This window comes from Phoca vitulina, unplaced genomic scaffold (genome assembly GCF_004348235.1).
Source record: "Phoca vitulina isolate PV1807 unplaced genomic scaffold, GSC_HSeal_1.0 scaffold15, whole genome shotgun sequence".
In the NCBI taxonomy this organism is placed as follows: Eukaryota; Metazoa; Chordata; class Mammalia; order Carnivora; family Phocidae; genus Phoca; species Phoca vitulina.
Window position 1 is genome coordinate 24579847 of NW_022589718.1, and position 22044 is coordinate 24601890.

The 22044-nt window shown below is 39.5% G+C and overlaps 1 protein-coding gene across 28 annotated transcripts in view; it reads left to right on the plus strand.

Moving 5' to 3' along the window:
• Positions 1–22044, plus strand: part of SORBS2 (sorbin and SH3 domain containing 2) — a 347266-nt gene that overhangs the window by 266540 nt on the left and 58682 nt on the right. For 20 of the 28 annotated variants that reach the window (XM_032413609.1, XM_032413625.1, XM_032413608.1 and 17 more), the window contains 4 exons: positions 10590–10728; positions 14228–14400; positions 19008–19074; positions 19984–20028. In XM_032413609.1, the coding sequence (XP_032269500.1) occupies positions 10590–10728; positions 14228–14400; positions 19008–19074; positions 19984–20028 (424 nt within the window). Of the gene's footprint in view, positions 1–10589; positions 10729–14227; positions 14401–14666; positions 15197–19007; positions 19075–19983; positions 20029–22044 lie in introns of those variants that run through there. The other 8 variants (XM_032413604.1, XM_032413614.1, XM_032413624.1 and 5 more) reach the window with 3 other exon arrangements.

Sequence of the window (22044 nt, forward strand, 5' to 3'; positions counted from 1 at the left end):
GCTGCTCGAGGACCAGCAAGCAAGCCAGTGGAAGAAGAGGGAGAAAATGAGGTGTGGAGTAAGCAGAGGTGAAGTCAGAGGCCACAGAGGCCAGATGACAGCAATCCCTGCAAGCCATTGCAGGATTTCAACTCTTATTCTCAATAAAAATGGGAGTCATTGGGAGATTCTGAGCTGCCACATTGTTCTTTGACTCATCATCTAACTGAATCACTCTGGCAACTCAGTTGAGAACAAACTATAGTAGGGCAAGAAGGAGAGTAGGCAAGCCAGTCAGGTGGCTCTTGCAACCATTTAAGTGACAAATGATGGTGGCTCGAAGCAGGGTGGAAGCAATGAAGGTGGTGAGAAATCGGATTCTGGATGTATTTTGAAAATGGAGAAAAGAGAACTTCCTAACAGACTGGCTATATGTGGGACATGAGAGAAAGAGAAGAGTTGAGATTGACTTCAAGTTGTTGAGTCTTTGCAACTGAGAAGGACGGAATTTGCCATCCTTTGTCTACAGAGACTGGATAACTGAGGGTAGAGCAGGTTTGAAGAAAGATCAGAGGTTCCATTTGGGACATGGTTAGTTTGAAGTGTCTATTAGATATCCACATAGAGAGGTCAAGTATGAAGTCCGATATAGGAGTCTGACATTCAGATGAAGGGTCTAGGATGGAGATATAAGCCATCAGCCTATAGATGGTTTTTGTAGGCAAGAGACAGAATGAGATCACCAAGGCGTGAGTACAAAGCAAACAGGAAGCCTGAGAACTGAGCCCAAGAGCATCACCATAGTAAGAGGAGGAACCAGCAAAGGAGACTAAAAGGAGCGTACGCTAAGGAAGGAGGAAATCCAGGACCATGTGGTATCCTAAAAGCCCAGCTAGGAAAGTGTATGGAGAAGGGACGGTTAACTGCACAAATACTGCTGATAGGACAAGTGTACCATGAGCCCTGCTAACTTACCCTTGACTTAGTAGTGGGGACAGAGACTTTCTCAGATTGGGCTTAAGAGAGACGAGGAGAAGAGCAATTGCAAAGTCAGCCTTTCAAGGTGTGATTATTGTAAGCCCTTTCATCCACTTATTCCACATCCTTGAGTCTCAGTCCTTCATCTGTAAGATGGGAATACTAATGGCATTCATGTCATAGCACTGGAGTGAGGTTTGAGTAAGATACCGTATATAAGGAATTCAGCATAGTGCCTGTTACATAATAATCCCTCAATATGTAGTCATTGTTGTCTTTTCTTTAATAATATCCTTTTTTGGGGCACCTGGATGGCTCAGTTGGTTAAGCGTCCTACTCTTGGTTTCGGCTCAGGTCATGATCTCAGGTTCCTTATACTGAGCCCCGGATCAACTCAGCGCCCAGTGTGGATTCTCCTTGAGATTCTCTCTCCCTCTACCTCTGCCCCCGCCCCCACCCCTGCTCACGCTCTCTCTCTCTCTCTCTCAAATAAATAAATCTTTAAAAAAATAAAAAATAAATTAGTATCCCTTTTCCAAACTCTGTATCTGATTGGGAAAAGGAAATATATTGTTTTCAACAATACGTTTTTTATGAGTGGATTAAAGTTTATTTCATCTGACCTGCAGTTTGTTCCAAGATGACAGTGTATTGTCTTTTATAGCACTTTTTCAAAAGGTGGCCTAACATTGTTGTAGTTTTGACTTTTTTTTTTTTGGTAGTAAGAATATTTAACATGAGATCTACCCTTTTAACAAATTTTAAAATGTACAATACGGTATCGTTAACTACAGCCACAATGTTGTAGGGCAGATCTCCAGGACTTATTCATCTGGCATAACTGAAATTTTATACCTGTTCAACAGCAACCCATCTTCCCACCCCCACCCCTGCCCCTGGGAACCAGCATTCTACTCTCTGCTTCTCTGAGTTTGACTATTTTAGATACCTCATGTAATTCGGATCATGCAATAATTGTCCTTCTGTGACTGGCTATTTCACCGAGCATAATGTCCTCAAGGATCATCCATGTGACAAGATTTCTTTCTTAAGACTGAATAACATTCCACTGTTATTTAGAAACCACATTTAGAGCTGAAGTATGCTGGGGCATTTTAACCACATTTTCTTTATCCATTCACATTTTCTTTATCCATTCACCTACCGATCCAAGTTGTTTCCACATCTTGCCTATTCTGATATATGTCATTTTTAAGTTTGATTTTCCATGTAATGGCCTTTCATAATGGTGACCTTTTCATTTTAAACACTTACATTCCACATTCTTGGCAAGACCTCTCATTAAACGCTGAGAGCTGTAATCAGCCCGATATAGGCTCTATTATAAACAAAAACTCTCTGCACTGAGAACTGAAAAGGAAAACTTCAGCGTCCTACCAGTTTCATTTACTTTTTTGTTGTTGTTGTTTTTATTAAAGTCTGACCATGGGTTTAAGAAGAAAACAGCAACCTACCTTTAGGCATTTTGATTCTCTCTGTATTTGATAACATACTGCTTTATAAACTTTATATGTTTCAGTTTTCTTCTTACAAAGTTATGAATAGCGAGAACACAAAATGAGGTGTGTTCCCCTTCTGTTACTGTGGGAACAGATAATCCTGTTGCTAAAAACGTCACATTGTTCTTCAATGTCAGATAAGTGAAGGTTGAAGCCAGAAGCTTTGAAAAGACAGCAAAAGCGACACCCTGAACATTTTCCCTGGCATTTGTGAACGCTGTGCCCTTTGCTTCAGGAAGATAAGCTCGACCCTTCTATTATGAAATAACATAATCAATCATTTGCCAAAGCCTTACTTTCACAGCTGCTGCAGCACATATGTCGGGGACTCAGAGGAGAATTTGTCTCATTGTCATGTAGAAGAAGAAGAAGAAGAAAACTCATCTCTTTTGCTCCATGGGATCGAGATGGATAAGTTACAGAAAGCAGAATCATGAACAAATGTCAACAGTGTGGAATGATAGGAAAGGTGTAGAATATAGAGTGAGCTTTCTAGACCAATCCCATCAATACCAGCCCAGATCACTCAGGTATGCCGTCAGGTCGGCCAACCAATGTCCCACAACTTCTTCTTCGTTGGTCTGTTATGCTATTAGTTGATCAGGTCTCAGGCAATTGCTTCATCTGACTAATGTATGTCATGTGAATATTTGAGGGATTGAACAGTAGAGCATATTTTGGAGCCTGATATGAATTTAGAAATCACCAAGGATCTCCTCCACAACACCTCCAAACCAATGAATGTGCGTGACTTCTTGAATACACTTAGGCATGGAGAGCTCCGTTACTTTAAGAGGCAGCTCTGCAAAGCTCAAGCCACTGTCGGGTCTAATTATGAGAAAGTATTTATAATATTGAGTCATAATCTGCCCTAACTTCTGCATATTCTTCCCCCAGAGCAAAAGAGGTGAAGTTCTCTCCCTTTTCTATATGACAGTTTCATATTTTTGTTCTCTCTACCCTGCTCTTTGCTTTGTGCAAAGCATTCCTGTGCCTTCCAAGCATTTCAGTTTTTTTAAAAAAATGACTCATTTATTGAGAGCTATGACAACACACCAGACACTGGACTAAGTACTTACATTTCCACACCTAATTTTTACGAGCTTTAGGAGATGGGTTTTATTAATGTCCACATTTTACACATGAGGAAGCTGAGGCCCAGGGAGGTGACAGGACCTGCCCCAGTCTGTCTGACTCCAGATCCACAGGTCAACCAGTAGCTTCCATTGCCTCTGTTTTCTGATATAACTTGACTCTTGAACCCCATCTTCTGGCACCGTTCTTAAAATATGACACCTTCCCATGATTCAAAATCATATTCTCCATCTGAGTACCACAGAGGACTTGCAATTATAGATATATTTTGTTTGCTTGCTACTGAGTTCATTTTATTTTTAATTTGGTGGCTTTAAGGAGGAACATGCCTTCTCCATGCCACCATGGCCCCACCATTCCTTCTTATCTAATGCCTGGCCCGATCTGCACATTCTGGGTACATTCCTAGCCCAGGGTAGGAATTTGAGTTGGCTAGGCCTACACACCACCAATACACCTTTCCACTGTTGACACTCATCCTTCCTGCATCTCCTTGCTCCTTAATTCCTCAAGGAACCCAACCTAGAGTTAGTGATCTCTTTCATCAACAGCTTCCCCTTAGCATTCTGGGCTGAATTCATTTGGACCAAGATGTTCAATGCTATTCTGAATAACCAAATGCTCTCTCTTAGAATATTAAGTGTCTTGGGGTTTAAGTGCTGTCCCTTTCTTTTGTAGAAACCAGGCAGCAACAAACTGATGTTTCAAGCTCCTCCCTCCCTAACAGATTAACAATTGGAGAAAGTAAAAAGGAACGTATACCAACAAAAGTTGGTGAGCCTTGGCCTATAGTCAAACACCTTAACCTTACATGCCTTGAAAGATGAAGACACAAAACAACTAAGATGATTTTCTGCAGTCATCTGTCTGCCACCAAATTCCGTAGGGAAAAAAAAACTACTCTTGTTTTAAGTTAATTTTCCCTACTCTAAATAATCCAGATTAGTAACATATTTCCTCTCCCCTTTTCAGGCTCTTGCTCTTACTCATCACATTTTCCTCAGAGAAACATGTGTAATGTAGTTTCCTCTCCTGCTATGTCTGAGAGAGAATTTCATTAACGAGGAGATTTTGTGTAGGTAGCCTATAGAGTTGATTTTTTTAGTTTCATCTATAGCAGTTTAAGTGTGGTATGACTCACCAAGTGTTATTTCATCTGTTACACACACATATATTAAGACTCAAAATTGTGAACATATCAGGAGATAGTGAGAGAAGTTCAAAAAGTGAAATAGTTCTGCACTCTTTTGGAAGAACCAATGAATGGGTAAAAACCATTCCTACACACGATGCTATAAACCAGATTGATCATATTACCCATGACAATGGTGGTTTTAGAGAATAGGCTTTAGTGTTTGACATGTAGCAACTCCAAAAGGATGCATACAGAGAAGCCAATCCACTGAGGGTTACAGTCATTAGATTTTCCTTTTAATTTTGAAGGGAAAAAACTTCTTTGAGCATATAACTCAAATCCTTTGGCATGATTTATATTACTTAACAAAATTTCCACTTTACATAAGCAAATCTAAAGAGACTCATGTTATATGGAAAACTCTTTAGTGAAACTGCATTATTATAAGAAATTCCATGGACACTATCCTCACCCAAGATAGCTTTATACTGAATTGCATTTGGACCTCTAGCAAGATTCTAACATTTTCAATTATAATTATTGTAGTTTCATAATATTATAGTCTTACTTCATAATAATACAGTTTTACTTTATTATAAAAATTTACTAATAACGTGGATACCTTCCTACTAGAACATTTTAAGTTCTGGCTAACTTGAAGATTTCTGTCAGTTAATTCTAGAGATTTTAAAACTGTATACAGTAAAAGAGTATCACTTTTAATAAGTGTGTTTAAACAACAACAACAATCTTATTAAATAAAAATAGGATAAGGAAATCTGTCTTTTTACCCAGGGTTTCTTAACTCCTTAGATTAAGAACGTGCTTTCCAGTATCCACGAACCCCTTAAGTTTATGCAGAATTTTATGTATACATGAATTTGTGTATTTTTCCTAAGAGAAGAATCAATAGTTTTCATGAGATTTTTTTAAGGTAGCTATGACTAAGAGAAAGAGATATATTTGATTTTAAGTATTCAATTAAAAGTCTGAGAAAAAGAATTAATTATGACTTTTTATGAGATCAATAGCCTCTATGACATCAACTGTTATTAAAATGATGGCTGGCCAAGAACACCAAATAGTACCATTTAAACCTTTACGAGGCAAGATTTCTAAGTATATACAGTTTTCTTTAATTCATTCCCCATCCTTGTATTAATGCCCTAGAATAGTTCTGGCTATCGGTCTTACAACTGGCACTACATCAAACACTCAAAAAAAAAAAAAAAAAAAAAAAAAAAAAACTCTTCTGATGGGGGTAGGGAGGAGTTGAGAAAAAAATTTTTGCTTCAGAGTTTCCTTTACTCATGATCAGGGTGATGCTTATAATCATAGTTGACTGTGTGGATAGACATCACAATGGTACGAAGGGATAGTTACAAAACCTGTAATGGGCCATCCACTCTCTTCCTTTCACGGACAACCCCTCCACCATGTTTAGCCTCTTGGGTTATATAGCCTTGGAGGTATTGAACCTTTTGTTTCTCCAGTTTCTTTCTCCTTTACCTAGACTTAAAACCAACAGCAGCTCTAACCAACTGGGGTACCTTCTAACCATCATCAGGGGCTGATTTTTGTGTCCACTTCATTTTGGTACACAGGTAGCTCTATTTGCACTGCTCGGTTATTTTAAAGTTCAATTCTCTTAGTATCTTATAGTGAAATCAAAAAAGAGATTCACTGAGTGGAAAGGAAACAAAATTCCCTTTCCACTTAATCACTTTTGGTTCATCATTCTTTATATCTGTAAGTCAGAAAAAAAATGAGGCAACCTGTTTTATATTCAGGGGACAATTTCCAGGGTGGGGGAGTCAGTAAGGATAAATCTGCTATAAGATTTTTCTACTGAAAGGAAACGAATTCTCCAACCAATAGACAACCTGGTATTATTTTGCTGTCACAGGTACCAAACACAAAACTTCTGAGGGAAAAATTCCATTATGCCAACACTCTCAAAGCTCCCACTCAACATTACAACGCAGTGCCGTGTGAAAACTGGTCTTATTTCCAAAAACACTTACCGGATTCATTTTCTTCATATTTCCATGCTTGTTCTGTACTGTGTGCTGACACCTAATCCTTTGAATGTATTCCTTAAAGGTCTTGCAAATACAGCTGATGATAAAGCTGAATAAAGCCTTCTCTGACACATTGCAAAAAGAGATGTTTTTACTAACTGGATAATGTATATCTCTTTGACTCTTCCCTCAAACTCAGCCTGGAAACCAGAACTTAGCTGCCAGTGTGCTGGAGGTAAATGCCTCACAGACACACAAACCACACCAGGAGCTTCTCCTTCATGCCTTCCTTCTGTGGTGCTTTTTAACTGAACCACTTTACCCAACAGTGGCTCCAGCCAAGGTCACTGACGCCGCCACCACCTGCTGATTTGGGGCCTTCACACCTGCACAAACAACGCCCCCCCCCCCGCCGACCCTCTCACACTGCTTTTATAAACCCCTTCTCCTTGCTCCTGACCTCCTGACCCACAGTCATACCTCAGGCTCTCTCAGGGAGTCTTCCCCTGCCACCCCAGATGAGCTCAGATGGCTGACTCGTGACACCCCTGAGCATTCTGGAACCTTCCCCAACCGGGGGTCAGAGGTCTGCCATGACAGATGGCACCCCCATAACCACCCCTGCTGTCATGCATCAAATTATTCTTCCTTCTTTCACCTCCATCACTTTTTAAACAGATCTCCATGGGACAAACACAAGGACTGATTGATTTCTTGTCTGCCATCTCATTTTGCTGCCAAGCATTTTTATTCACATAAGTGTAAATTATATCTAAACCAACTCCATACAGTCTGTCCTTCCAGAAAATCCTTTACAGTCATCCTCATAAACCTACTTTGAGATGAAAAAATCAACTATATTCTCCTCACTCATTTTAGAGTCATTTATATTTATACTGTGTTGCTCTAGTTAATGAGTTGTATAGTGGTTTGCCTTGATAATATTTTTAATCTTTAAAAAAAGAAATTGTCTCAGAAATTTAGATAAGTATATATATAAAATATTATTATGATTAGATTATAGGGAAAGTATAAAATTTTTCACAAATTTTAACCCAGTATTAAATCCTGGTAGATAACAGTTTACCTCTGAGATTCATACGAACGTGTTCTGTGTGAATAGCTCATGTATCCTTGTTTCTCACATACACAATTGCTGCCCGCATGATGCTTATTCTTGCTTCTCTCTCACTAACAGCTACATCTTTTGAACCTACCTGTCTTACAGGGATGAATGATGTAGATACTCTTAGTCTACAATGCAGAAATTTAGACCTCTGATTTTTTGGAATTATTTTTCCTGAGCCATTCCGGCATAGAAATTTGTGAATTCGTTTATGGTTTTATATATCAATAATGTATTTTCCACTTAGAGCAATATAGAAATACTTCCTATACATAGGACATCCTTTAAATATGTCTTTATGATAAGCTGTCCCTAATAAATGATTCACAAATGACTAAAATGCTTTGAAATTTTAAAGTACAGATTTTCAATCACATATAATGTATAGATAATGGCTTCATTTTGAAAGTTACATAACTCTAGGCAAAAAAAAAAAAGGAATTTTTTTCTAAAATTGATTTCATAATGCAGTTCGAAATAAGCACTGTTATAAACAAAATTTTAGTTATGGTACATAGATTTTATGTTGTGTCAAGGTCATAAACCTGAAAATTTCATGCAGGGAGAAATATTATAAGCCATATGTTTTTCAAGTTGCAATTATAGAAGACAAAAGATACTAAAAACTTTTTAGTATCTTTCTTAAATACTTAACAATACTTTACATGGGATTTCATATTCATTCAAAGCCTGGATATAAAACTTTGCTGTGAAATGTTCCAGTTAGTGACTGGGCTACAGAAAAAAAACTCACTTTGCAAGGGACACCCCACCCCCTATCACCACAGCCAGGAGCTCAGCAGGCCTGGGCCTCTCCTCATGTTCTCCTGTGTTTTCAATAGTTCTTCATTTTTAAAACTTTAAAGAATGGTAGGGCCTTTAGCCAAAGATACAGAACAGTGATGATATATCAATTTATGCACCAATCGATTCAATTTGCTGTTTTCAAGACTCCTCAGGAGCCTGAGAGGCATACGTATAGTCCTGTGGGCAGAACCAGAGCTTAACTGTAACTGAACTTAGTTTCAAGTTACAATTGAAATTGCGCCTAGGTTCTCCAAGAGATGATTTTCCTGATAATTATTTCACTCTAACAATAAATTATTTTCTTAAAATTCTAAGGGTATTATTTCATTAGTAAACTCCTAGTTGGTTTAACAGGATGAAAGCCTAAGTCTATCTGCAGTATTTATTTTTTTACCCATAATCAATGTTACTGAAACCATCAAAATAGGATTCAAAGCAATTTTCCTAAGTTTAGTAACCAAGTAACATGATGGTTTTTAACAAGAATTCTCCTGCTTTTAAACACTCACTGTAACACCTTATAACAATAGGATTGGAATTATATTTACACAGAACAACCAAACTGATTTGGGCAAGGTGGGAAAAATACTCTCAAATAATCCGTCAAAGTCACAGACAGGCTCTGAAGCATTTGGGGTAGGCCAGCATCTCACACCGTTTGAATGTCCAGTGCTCTTCGGGGAGCAGACCTATCGGACATGGTGGCTTCTGTCAGGAGAGTGGTTTCTGGAACAGCTTAGAGAAGTACGTAATCAGCAAGCACCATCATTATAATGGAATGTTGATTGACTGTAGGACAGATGTGATATGGCTACAAGACAGTGAAATTAGATTAACTCTTGGTCATTTCAAAACACCTGCTTTAAAGTGAAAAATCATGGAAATATGCAATTAATTGACTACCTACATTTCAGGCCTGTATTTTAGAAGTTTAATCTGTTTTAAAATAAGGAGGAAAAGTTCACAAATGATGGTTCTTTTTCTATGTGCATATGTGTGTTTGTGTGTATTCAGCTGTAAGGTATTTTAACTAAATGCTTTCACTAATGTTTTGTCTCATTCCCATGCATTATGTAATCTCTACCACGCTGGGTGCTGTGTTGTGGATAGAGAGGCATCCTTAACAGTGGTGAGCTCAACCTCTTGTGAACTCAGTTGATCCATTTCAATTACAATATATATCTATTGAATATCTACTATGTTATTAGCCCAGGTTGAACGCATAGAAGCAGATATATGACTCTCCAAGAAGTATCTTGAGATATCACTGGGGATATAGAATACTCAGATATAAAGCAATCAAAACAATAAATTATTAAGAAACCAAAAAGAGACCCGTAAAGCGCTAAATGAGATTGGAATAGGGAGAAGCCAGTGGTTTATCAGAAAAGCTTGATTCTTCCAGAATAGACTGCTTCATGATATATAAATCCAAACAGTTGTGTTCCTTATGTTATCACCTCGCCTAGAAACATCCATTCACTAGAAGATAGCCCTAAATCTGAGAACCAGTGCCCTTCTTCCTATCCAAGAAGATTCCTTTCAAATCCCTCACGCAGAGCAGTGTGACAATTTTCTGACCACTCGTCATGACTATAAAAGCAAATTCACCCTCCACGTTTATTTTATACTGACTCCCACGGATGCTTTTGGCATCTCTCTTGGCAGAGTGCCATGTCAGCTGCTTCTATTCTTCCTAATTACCTCCTGTGCCCTCTGACATATAAGACAGTGATTTCAGAAATGAAGGAAGATAGAGAGGACATTGAAAAAATGTACCCTGTCCGTCTAGACATCAGTTTTCAAAATAAATAAACATTTGACAGCTGATGACTGTCAATGTGAGTGAAGTCTCTTATTGTCATGTAAAGGAATGATGTTTACAGAGGACTATGTGCTGTAACAGGATGTCTTTGCTCTTTTCTCAGAGCCAGATAACAGTGAATGGAAACTCTGGAGGTGCTGTGAGTCCAATGAGTTACTATCAAAGGCCGTTTTCCCCTTCAGCTTACTCTCTCCCAGGCTCGCTCAATTCAAGCATTATCATGCAGCATGGCCGCTCACTTGGTGAGTCATTTGATAGTTGTGATTTCCATGACAATTTCAATATAGCAAGTACAAACCACATGGGAAGATGCCAGAGTAATTTTTCAAAAAGGGAGGAAGAAACATTCAATACTCCACTATTTAATGACCCTATCCTAGGGGAGGAACTAAGAGCTGAGGATTCAACACGGGAGAAAATAGGCATCCAGCGAACCCAAAACGATGATGGCTGCATCTACCTCTGAGGCTATTAAGTGTTTGGGGGAGAAAGAAAAAAGTGGCCAGTTGGGTAGGAGAGTTCACACGACCAGAACATTCACGTAGCACATTTCCACGGATGGCAAATACCTCCATGTTCAACACAGCCTTTTTGTGGAAAAGCTTTCATTGTAGAAAATGGTCTTGGTATATGTAAAGAATTGTTTAACAGTTAAAACAGTCGGGATGCCCGGGTGGCTCAGTCGTTAAGCGTCTGCCTTCGGCTCAGGTCATGATCCCAGGGTCCTGGGATTGAGTCCCACATCGGGCTCCTGCTCCGTGGGAAGTCTGCTTCTCCCTGTCCCACTCCCCCTGCTCATGTTCCCTCTCTCACTGTCTCTCTCTCTCTGTCAAATAAATAAATAAAATCTTAAAAAAAAAAAAAAACACTTAAAACAGTCTAACAAGGGGACAGCCTGCCTCACCAAACAGTAAACAGTAAACTACTGCCTCACAAAGTGGGAAACTACTCTTCAAACTGAGACCAGAAGACCATCATCAGTCAGGGATAGCAGTTCCTTTAAAGAATGATCCCTGATTTTTATAGAGAGTTCTTAATCCTTTGAAAATTTAAGAATTTGATGAAAGGGATTTCTCCTCCAGAAAAAAAAAAATGAATATTTGAACATTCATAAAAAATTGTAAGCATATATTTCATGGGGCTTGTGACCTCTTTGAAACCTCCTGGATAAGAACTTGTACCATATAATGACAAACATTTTTATGTGGCAAAATATAATAGGACTGTTTAGAAAATAAGGTATTTCTTAGTTTTTAAAAATGTTTAAAAAAAAAACACCGCAAACACTAAAAATCAAACCAAATCAAACCATCATCCGAATTCAAGCTGAGAAAGTTTCTATGATGTTGAGCGACTGGAAGGCTTCCAGACAGCAGGGAGGAAGGTGGTGGAAAGTGAGCCAGCTACACACCTCTCAGAAAATCAGGAGAGGACCGATGCTCTGGCCACCACCAACAAGCAACAGAAAGAACGTAGAACACAGGGCTTTCACTCCCATTTCCTCATTAACAGCAAGCAGCATCGTCCCCAACACTGTTTGTTGAAAGACGTGGTGCCATCAGCTTACCCAGGAACATGCAGCGTGTACATTGCGGATCTCAGCTTCTGTAGTCAACTGAACCTCTCTAACACTTACAAGAGGCCCTGAGACTCATTAAAGAAAAGTCTAAATATACTTGTGCCTTCTCTGATGCTGCTCCTGGGGATCATCTGGGACTCTTACAATGATGTCCTTTTAGAGCATAAGAAAGTAGAATGCCTTTGTGCCAAGATGTTGCTCTTAAACAATCAGTCCATAGTGCAGGATTATGACGGGAGTCCATTATACCTAGATTTTTTTTTTTACAGAGCTATGCATTATCACACATCTATAGTAAAACTACAAGTTATTCTAGGTCGTAATGTTTTCCCAAATAATTATTATCGGAGTCTGACTCTCTGTGCTCATTACCTGTCTTAATAAACACAACTTTGTCCCTTCCACCCCAAGAAACAAAATATATAAATACTTGAATGCAGACAGGCTTTCATATTAGAACATATCAATGGGTAGATTCACATACAAACCGTACTACATGGAAAGAAATTCCCTCTATAAACACAGTCGAACAGATTCCAATCGGCCAAGTGCTGAGATAGGTCCTGAGGAGAATATACAAATCTATCCTGCCTTAGAGAAACTTTATATTGCGTTGAAGCCAAAAGACTACAAAAATGAGAGTAAGTGGACCTATAAAAGACAAATAAAATAAAAGGCTAAACTTGTATTATGTAAGCTATAAATTCACTGAATCTTGTGAACCGTATGTGAAGACAGAGTTAATACTGTTTGCTTGAGCTGGGATTTTGCACATAGGAGGTGCTCAAAAAATATTTGCTGTTTAGTAGAAATACCACCATCACAGTTCCCAACTCAATTCCTTTTGGGGATTAAGTGGGAAATCAGAGTCAAATACCACATTGTGTCTTCATCTGGAGTTGCATGGAAAAGATACTGCTTTTACATACAATGACAGATGAGGCCATTCTTCATCAGAAATGGATTGAAAATGCTTTTCTGTTGCAAACTCAATTGAACATAGCCATAATAATAATGATAGCAGTTATAAATGTTATAAGATTTTAGCTTATAGGGATCCTCACTGTACTTATCTCTATAATGATGAGTTAAATCTTTTTAAAATCTTACTTATGAAGTTTTATATAAATTTGTTACAAAAACACAGTCATATCTTTTGAGAAAGAGAGAGAGAGAGAGAAAGAGAGAGAGAGATAATCCATTAATGCTGAAACATTAGAACTTTTCCATAGCCACATAAAAAGAGACCTTTTTGAGTACCAGATCAGACAACCTATGTCAAGAATCATTCTTGCTCACTAAAATTTTGAAATTTATTGTAAAAAAGCAGGAAGTCGTATTATCAATTGTACAAAATGAATGGTAATAATGTTGATCTTCATAGATATCTGTGAACTAAGAGTAAATGGAATATATAGTACATAAAGTCCTCTCTGTTTCTTAGGAAAGTATACTAAAAGTTAGTAAACATGGCATGAAGATAGGAACATGAGAAATTGCATCTAATGTATATGCTTAGGGCAGTTTTTATACTCAAGGGGCAAGAAATGGGTTTTGGTATTTTAAAGTTAAGGCAAAGATATTATGGCCATCATAACTACTTAAATAAACATCAATACCAATAATTTAAAATCATTTATTTAATCCGGAAGCTTTCACATCTAAATATATGTTCAGAGGTGAAGATTTCTTAATGTGATTTTTGTTTTTATTTTTACAAAATTGCTGCTGTATACTTGACAGTCATATCTTTTATTCTCAGAGGACATTTCAGCATTTTTAACAAATAGTAGTCAGAGTTTCACAAAAATAATATTAACGTCTCAGTTTCTGCCTCTTCATCTATAGAACGGAGCTAACACACTAGAAGGATAAGACGAGGTAATACATGTACTTTCTTAACACAGCGGCTGTTACATGGTCACACCGTCTTTCAGCAAATGCTATTCTTTTCTTCACCCTTCCTCAGAAAAGCACCTTGTTGTTATTGTTGTGTTGGGTACCTACCTGCATATTAACGATAGACGGCTCGAATGTAAGGTAAACGGGTTAAAAGAGATAGTGATGGCAATGGATTCTATGTTAGAGTTGGCGTCAATATACAAGAGGCACCTTCAATTCATGATTCTGATACATTGCGTCTCCCCACACGGTCTCCGCAGATTCCGCAGAGACATATCCGCAGCATGCGCAGTCGCTGGACAGCACCATGGGCAGCTCCATACCACTGTACAGATCCTCAGAGGAAGAGAAGAGAGTGACGGTCATCAAAGCCCCACACTACCCGGGGATCGGGCCCGTGGATGAATCCGGAATCCCCACAGCAATTAGAACGGTAAGAAATGCCAGGGTGTGCGTTGTTGCAGGGCCGGGCACAGACTCTACAAAGGATGGATTGTCGATGGCTTTGTGCATTCCGATGCTCTTATATAATGAGGATGGCCCTCTGTGCCATCTGAGTTCTCAGGAAATATTATGCTGTGTGTGGCAGAGAAAGAGAAAAAGAATTTGTCGATCGAAGCTGATCACACAATCTGTTTTTGCATTTTTAATTGAAAATCATGAAAACTGTGATCATGGGAAACCAAAAAAAAAAAAAAAGAATGTTTTTTGTTTTACCTTTTTCCCAGGAGTGTTAGGGCAACAGAGAGAAAAGAGAAGGAAGGAGGAAATGTGAATTCTTTGGCTGCATTAAATTCCCACGTGCATTGCAAATAAACCAGCGATTTGTTTCTTGAAACGGCTGTGTGTTCACATCAGGAGATTGGGAGCTGTGAATTGGGCATTGGGAGGTGAGATGATTAGAGTGAAGGGAGTTAATGTCATGGAAAGGAAAAACTGAAGAAAAATACACATTTTAGTGTCCCTCTTCAGCTGTGCCCGCTGTAAGCCCTCAGGGATGATAAATGAAAGTGTTTGGATTTTTTTTTTTTTTTTAAGTCTTTAAACTCTGCCAAAGCATTGCTCAGTGTGTCAGGGCAGCCCCTTCTGGCAAAGCTCAGCAGAGGCAGCTATTGAGAGAGCCTGGGCAGGCAGCGGCTCGCTGACCAGTCTCCTTGCAGACAAGGTTGGGGCTAGCCGGCAGAAGGAAGACTCTGGGAGCCAGGATGAGAGCAGCCGCGCCTCTGCAGGTGAATTGGGGGGCTGTGCCAGAAGGGGGCTCAGGCAGAACACAAGTGCCTGCAACACCCACATACCTGGGGTGGAGGGGGGGAGGTGTTGCCAAGAGCTGCTTCCCTGGAATGCAAACCCCGGGGGGCCAAAGACAATAGCGGATAGAGGAAAAGAATGGGAAAGGGATCAGGAAAAAAAGCAGTGGTAAGATTGCATCTCTCATGTGGGGATGAAGCGTTCTGAGAGAAGAGTTAAAAATTGATTATTCCAAGCATCTGTATTAGAACCGAAAGCCAGAAAGTCAATCGGTAGAGCAGTTGCTGGGGTTGTAGACTCGCTAGATTCTGGGAACACTGAATGTGGCTAATTACAAAGTCGCACAGATCTATGTTGGAACTGATGATTGTCATATTTAAGTAACAGAAAAAGTTCAGAGATTGTGACTGACGGTCCTATGACAACTACATGTTTCTGGTGATGGCGTCTTGTCATTTGTTTGCCTTTTAAGATTTTGGACTCAGAATGGTTAAATTTGAAATCTTTTTTCCAAATAATGTAGGGATGCGGTGTCAGACAGGAATGGTGTCCCTGGTTTTGTTTCCTTGACCCTCAAGTCACAGAAGATACACACATTAAGAGATCCCTGGTTCTATGTTGTTATAGGTTTCTGTCTGAAAGGATTGTATCTGAGATCTCTGAGTGTGTCTTTAACATAGATAAATGATATATAAGAAAGAACACAAAAAGCTGGACCATTTTTTTTATCCATAAGTCATAATTTTCTTACATAGCAAGGACTTGCTTGTTAGTTTTCAAAAGGAAAAAAGAAACAGACGTCATAGATGGTTAGTGAAAATCAAGGAGTATTAAAATTCTATATTGTCTTTCTACTTGCAAATCAAAAGCATGTTTAGATATGCATAAGCAAACACATGTACTAAACATTCAATGCTAGCTTTCCTTCCATAAAATAGAAAAGAAAATATAAGCAGCCCAGAAGTTCCTTATAAGGAACCATAATTTTTATGTACAGCTGTGCTCTTATTTAGACTTTTAAAACTTTACAAAGAAGGTGCAGGTCTGTGAAGACTCTTATTCACGGTCCCTATTTTTTAGCCTTGCTGAGCACATCCCCAAGTATAGCTGTGTTTATAAATGTTGAGTCAGGCCATCTCTGAGCCACAGCAGGCCAAGAATCTCCAAGGTTGTTTTTCTTTCTCATCCGTGTAGAAAGTAATGATTATCAGACTCAAATTGCTTCACATGGAATTCTGCTCAGTGTATCCACCAAAAGCAGTCCTGTCTCAGTGTATCATGTTATGGTCTCATTTTAGACAACCAGCCTATACCAAGGAAACAAAATTTTGTAAAGTAAACTAGAAACTCTAGAAAGCCAAAAGTCAACAAATGAACCTTTGAGTTATTTGAACGAAGGCTCCCCCGTCTGCTCTCTCTCATGTGACCTGGGAGTCTGTGTTAGCCTTTTACTGCCATTCTTAACGGCAACAAAAATCGCTAGGGTTCAGGTCCCAGGAGGTTGTCTAATTAAAGCCAGCTAGTTAAGTGAAATACAAGAATCTTTTCTTCTAGTTCAAATATAACACTGTTTGAGCCTTTTCAAAGCTAGAGAGGGGCAAAAATAGAATAGAATCCCTGTATACTCTTGTGTAGAAAATATGTGTCCTTTCCCTTTTTGGAAGTCTCTGCATGATACATCAATGTAGAGTTCTGATGCTTTGTAAACTGTAGCAATGTAAAATGCAGGTGTATTCTGTCAAGATTATAGGAAACAACTGAATAGTGAATTGCTAGTACTTAACTGTGCACACAAAATAACCTTGAAGGACACATACGAAAGTAAACGTCCGTAAATTTGAGTAGACTTCTATTTACTTCATCTCAGTATTAGCCATAACACGTCCATGATGCCATTTATAAAAGAAACTTTAAATGCTTAGAGTGCTTCTTTTAGAAAGGGACAGAGAGTTTTAGTATTGCCTTATACCAGTTTCATATTCCTCTTTGCCAACCAGTTGGGCACTTCCTGGCATCTCTGCGCTCACCATATAAAGCTAGCAGATGGCAGAACTGAGCTCCTGCCTGATCCATGCCCTCCAGCAAGTGAAGAAAAAAAATCCTGTCAAGATACATTGCCATATACAGTGATATAACTTACTTATTCGATTTCCTTGTTGCTATTGGTTGTGTCCAGGATGGCTGGGAAACGTGTGTGCGCAAAGTTATGTCTTATTTTCTGTTGCTGAATACCTGAAGGAAATAAAGCTTAACCAAATAGAAATTGATCTTTTATGAACATGTCCCTGAAAGATACATGTTCGCTACTATGTTTAAACCAGCAAGGAATAAAACTAGACGCCTGCTTCATCACTGCCCCCCTCCCACCAGCTCCTGCCATTTGAATATAAGGTCAATCAACAATCTCCTCAGCTTTTCCATTGTAGAAAGAGCCTCGAATGAATGAAGAGGTGATTCATAACAAAGTCAAGTAGCTCTTAATGTTAATCTATATTTATAGCGATTATCAGAACCATATATCCTTAGAGACAAAAATAAATTTAGATATGGCACAAACCCCTCAATTTCCAGATGAAAATGCAATTACCACATTTCTGAGGGAAAAAAATAGGATATAAGATCCATACCAAAGCTCAGTCTAAAAAAGTACAAGAATATTTTTACGGCAGTCCTAACAGAATATTTTATATCAAGAAAACTGTCTCGGAAAATCCAGTTTATTTATTACTGTACACAGAATGATTGAGTTTCTTGCTGGAGTATTTCTGGAAATGTTGAGATAAAGATCTTGCCAAGCAAAATCATTATTATTATACAGGTATAGGTCTACTTTCACAGGTGTATAATCAGGTAGCGTTCCATCCAATAACCTGGATTCATTCACTATTTTATCCTTAAATATGTAATGTTCCTTGAGCATAGCTTATATTCTAGGCATTGTTCTAGGTCTTATTGTATATGCGGCTTCGTTCCATTTCCATAACAACCCTCTGATGTAGATATAATCTCATCTTAGAAAGGACAAACCTGAGGCCTAAAAGCTTACCTAACTGGCCCAAATTCATATTGCTAGGAAGTAGGAGACAATAATTAAAGGAAGCAAGATTTGAATCTAGGTTGAGCTGACACTAATTTCTTCTTTCCACTACAGTCCACTGTTTCTATCATGCCCAAACCCCGGGTGTGTCAGGAGCTTCCACTCTCAAGGAATTTACAATTTAGCCAGGCAAATGTTGCCTATATTTTATTATCATGTTTAAACAACTTCAAAACAATATTTACACCTTTTTTAGATTTGCTGCAGGACTATGTCATATTTTTCTCTAAGTTTAAGCTGATCAGAATACAGTTTGAAAGTCAAAATTATCCCCTAGTTAATTCTAAAAATAATGTTTTGAACAGAACACTCACTAAAATGTTTTTAAGGATAATGATAATTATCACCAAAAGGAGTTAAGCAAACCATGACCACACCACAACTTTTATTACGTGCATTTGATATAAATATGTTTGTGCAAATATCAACTATCCAGTGCTGGGCACAGTATGATTTGCAAAAATTAAAACCATAGCATATAATGTGCCAGTTCAGCCTCAACTCAAACAAGGGGTGACATATTTACAAACTGCAGACATAACTGGAGAAGTTACTGTCATCATGAACTAGATTTTGTTTTTAATCCCAGAACAGAAATCTGCTATGAGAAAAGATACAATATAGAAGGAAGAACGTTGAGGAACACTGTTGATTTGGAATCACTTTTTTTAACTCCTGGACATTCTCTTTTATAGACAGTTGACAGACCAAAGGACTGGTACAAGACAATGTTTAAGCAAATTCACATGGTGCACAAGCCGGGTATGTATGTTACTCTGTTTTCTGATCAGACCCTCCTGGCGGAAGGATGTATATGTAGACTCCTGTATAGTTCTGGTTCACACAAACTGTTAAGGGCCTAGCAACACCACAGCCCTCGCTCTTTCTCTTTTGCTCGCCTTCTATCACCCTCCAATCACAGACACCTGTGCTCCTGCCTCACTCCTGAGCTGCCAAGAAGCCTCTGGTTAGCTGACCCTTGGAGGGCTGCCAGGTCCTCTGCTCCCTCCCTCCTTCCCTGTCCATGATCTGGAGCGGTGTGGCGTGGTGTGTGCTTAGACAGACTCATTGTTCCTCTGTCCACACATGTCAGCTGCTTGTCGAGAGAGTGAGCAGAGGTAGGTCTCACGAGGTTGACACGAGATCTTTAAAGCACTTCCCCGAGGAAATGCATGATTCTGAAGAGAAGGTTGCCTGAAGAAGTGAGGAAAAGGCATTGACCTTGTATGCTGGGGAGAGGGCCACCGAGCAAATAGGTTACAGACAAGCGAGGACAAACTGCAGAAGCCCAGCAACAAAACAATATTAGAAAAATTTTTTAAATGATATTATGAACTAGGAAAAATACATTGGTTTTCTTTTTTTTTTTAAGATTTATTTATTTGAGAGAGAGGAAGGGAGAGAGCCAGCCAGAGAGAGCAGGAGTGGGGTGGAGGGACAGAGGGAGAAGCAGACTCCCTGCTGAGCGAGGAGCCCAAACGGGGCTCGATCCCAGGACCCTGGGATCATGACCTGAGCCAAAGGCAGACGCTTAACCGACTGAGCCACCCAGGCACCCAATACATTGGTTTTCTACCAAATTTGTTTGTTTGTTTCTCTGAAATTCTACTATCTTGTTATGATATGGTGACCAAATCTGTATTACCATAATATTTATGTTTCGTTTTCTAGATGATGACACAGACATGTATAATACTCCTTATACATATAATGCAGGTAGGACGGGTTTCCTTGCTCGCGATGAATACTGTATGCTCGGCAATGCTTGGAAGCACTTCACTCTCACTTTTTTATCCCTGTTTGAGCCGCATGTTTTCAGTTTATACAATCAAGAGGATGCTCTTTCCCTTTTCTCAAAGCATGCATGACCAAAGGATCGATCTTTTCTCATGGAAATGAGAACTAATACTGTTTTCTCTCATTCATTCTCACTGTCATTTTATTCTGGGCTTCAGGAATGTTTAACCCAAGTCTGAAGGACAGTGTGAAAGAACACACTGTAACTAGGGTACAAAGTCAGATAAAGATCTCCTTTTATCAGCAGCAGTGAGAGTGATCACAATTGCGTAAGATCTTTCAGATACACTTCACAAAAAACAAGTCCAGCAAAGTATTCTGTGACTTTGTCCATGCTTGTGCTCCCAAAATGCAACCATTCATTGAAGGATTTTTTAAAAATCCCACTCTGCCGGGCCACTTTCCTGACTCAGAGTTGCCAACAGTCCTCATGGCACAACCACAATTCTGGGCGTTTCTCCTTGCATTTGAGTGTGTTGGTATCGTGTGACGTGGTTGCAGGCTGAAGGACCCCTACAAAATGTTTCCCTTTCTCCTAAATGTCACATTAGGGGATCCTATAGAGGACCTCCTGTCCCCGCTCAGCCCCAGGCTGGAGACTGTTGTACAAAGTCTGGTTTTCCTTTCTTTAGAGTGGGCTCGGAGGCTCAGGCTGCTCACCTCCCCACCAGCTGCAACCTCACCTCCCGTAGGGGTCCCCTTGCCAGCCTGGCCTAGAACTGCACAACATTCTCCCCTCCTTGATGCCCGAAGGCCGGCACTCGGGCCCCTTACCTGTTAGGGATTCTGCTAATTAGTCTCCAAAGACAAATGAAGAAAAACTGGGCAGAACAAGGTTAGCCAAGCAGCAAGACCTCTGAGGTGTCGGTCCTCCCTCTTCCCGGTGATACCGGGAAGCCCAGGAAAATGTTTCCCTCAACTTTTATTCCTAGCCACAGACTCACCTCCTGGGTTTAGCTTGTTAACAAAACAAAATTCAGCCAAGTAAATTTTAAAGATATTTTTGGCTTTATTCAACAATTCACGAATCCGGCAGCATCCAATCTAGCAGATAGAAAGGAGCTCTGAAAGACTTTCATAGACAGGAGCCAAACAAGGAAGCTATAGTAGGCCAAAAAAAAAAAAAAAAAAAAGTCGGTAGGTGATTACAAGGTTACTTTTCCTTTGGGGGATGGCAGGTGAGCTCACTAGTGCTGGTCAGGTGATTCCTGATTGTCTGGTTTTCTAGCAGAGCCAAAACTGTAATTAAGTCTCCATTCGGTGACATGGGGCTCAGCATACATGAGTGACCCCATTTGGGGCCTGTTTTGTTTTTAACAAGCTGTAAGTTTGAAGTCTGATTGTAGAATCCAGGCAAAATAGTAAGTGCAGACATTGTCTTTTTCTTTTTCTTTTTCTTTTTCTTTTTTAAGATTTATTTATTTATTTTAGAGAGGGAGGGAGGGAGAGCGCCAGCAGGGGGAAGGGCAAAGGGAGAGGGAGAGGGAGAAGCAGACTCCCCTGCTGAGCTCGGAGCCCGAGGCGGGCCCCATCCCAGGACCCTGAGGTCATGACCTCAGCCGAAATCAAGAGTCAGATGCTCAATCAACTGAGCCACCCAGGCGCCCCGGACATTGTCTTTTCATTGGTCACTGCAATTTGTATGGACCCTCAGGAGAAGCAGATGAATGAAAATTGACCTAACTCAAAAGACTGAGGTGGCAGGAGATTCAGAATTTTTATAATGATTTTTACTGAAATTCTGTATCCATTAGTAATTAGTAAATTGAACAGTAGTTACATATAACCTTGCAGAGCCCTTTCGTGATAGTTTCGCTGTTTCTTTGGTAGACCACTGCAACCACCCTCTCCCCTCTCTACAAACCCTGCGTGCCGCTGGGCTATGTCCAGTCCTTCCTGCCTCTTTTTGTTTTTGTTTTTGTTTTTCCTAAGCCA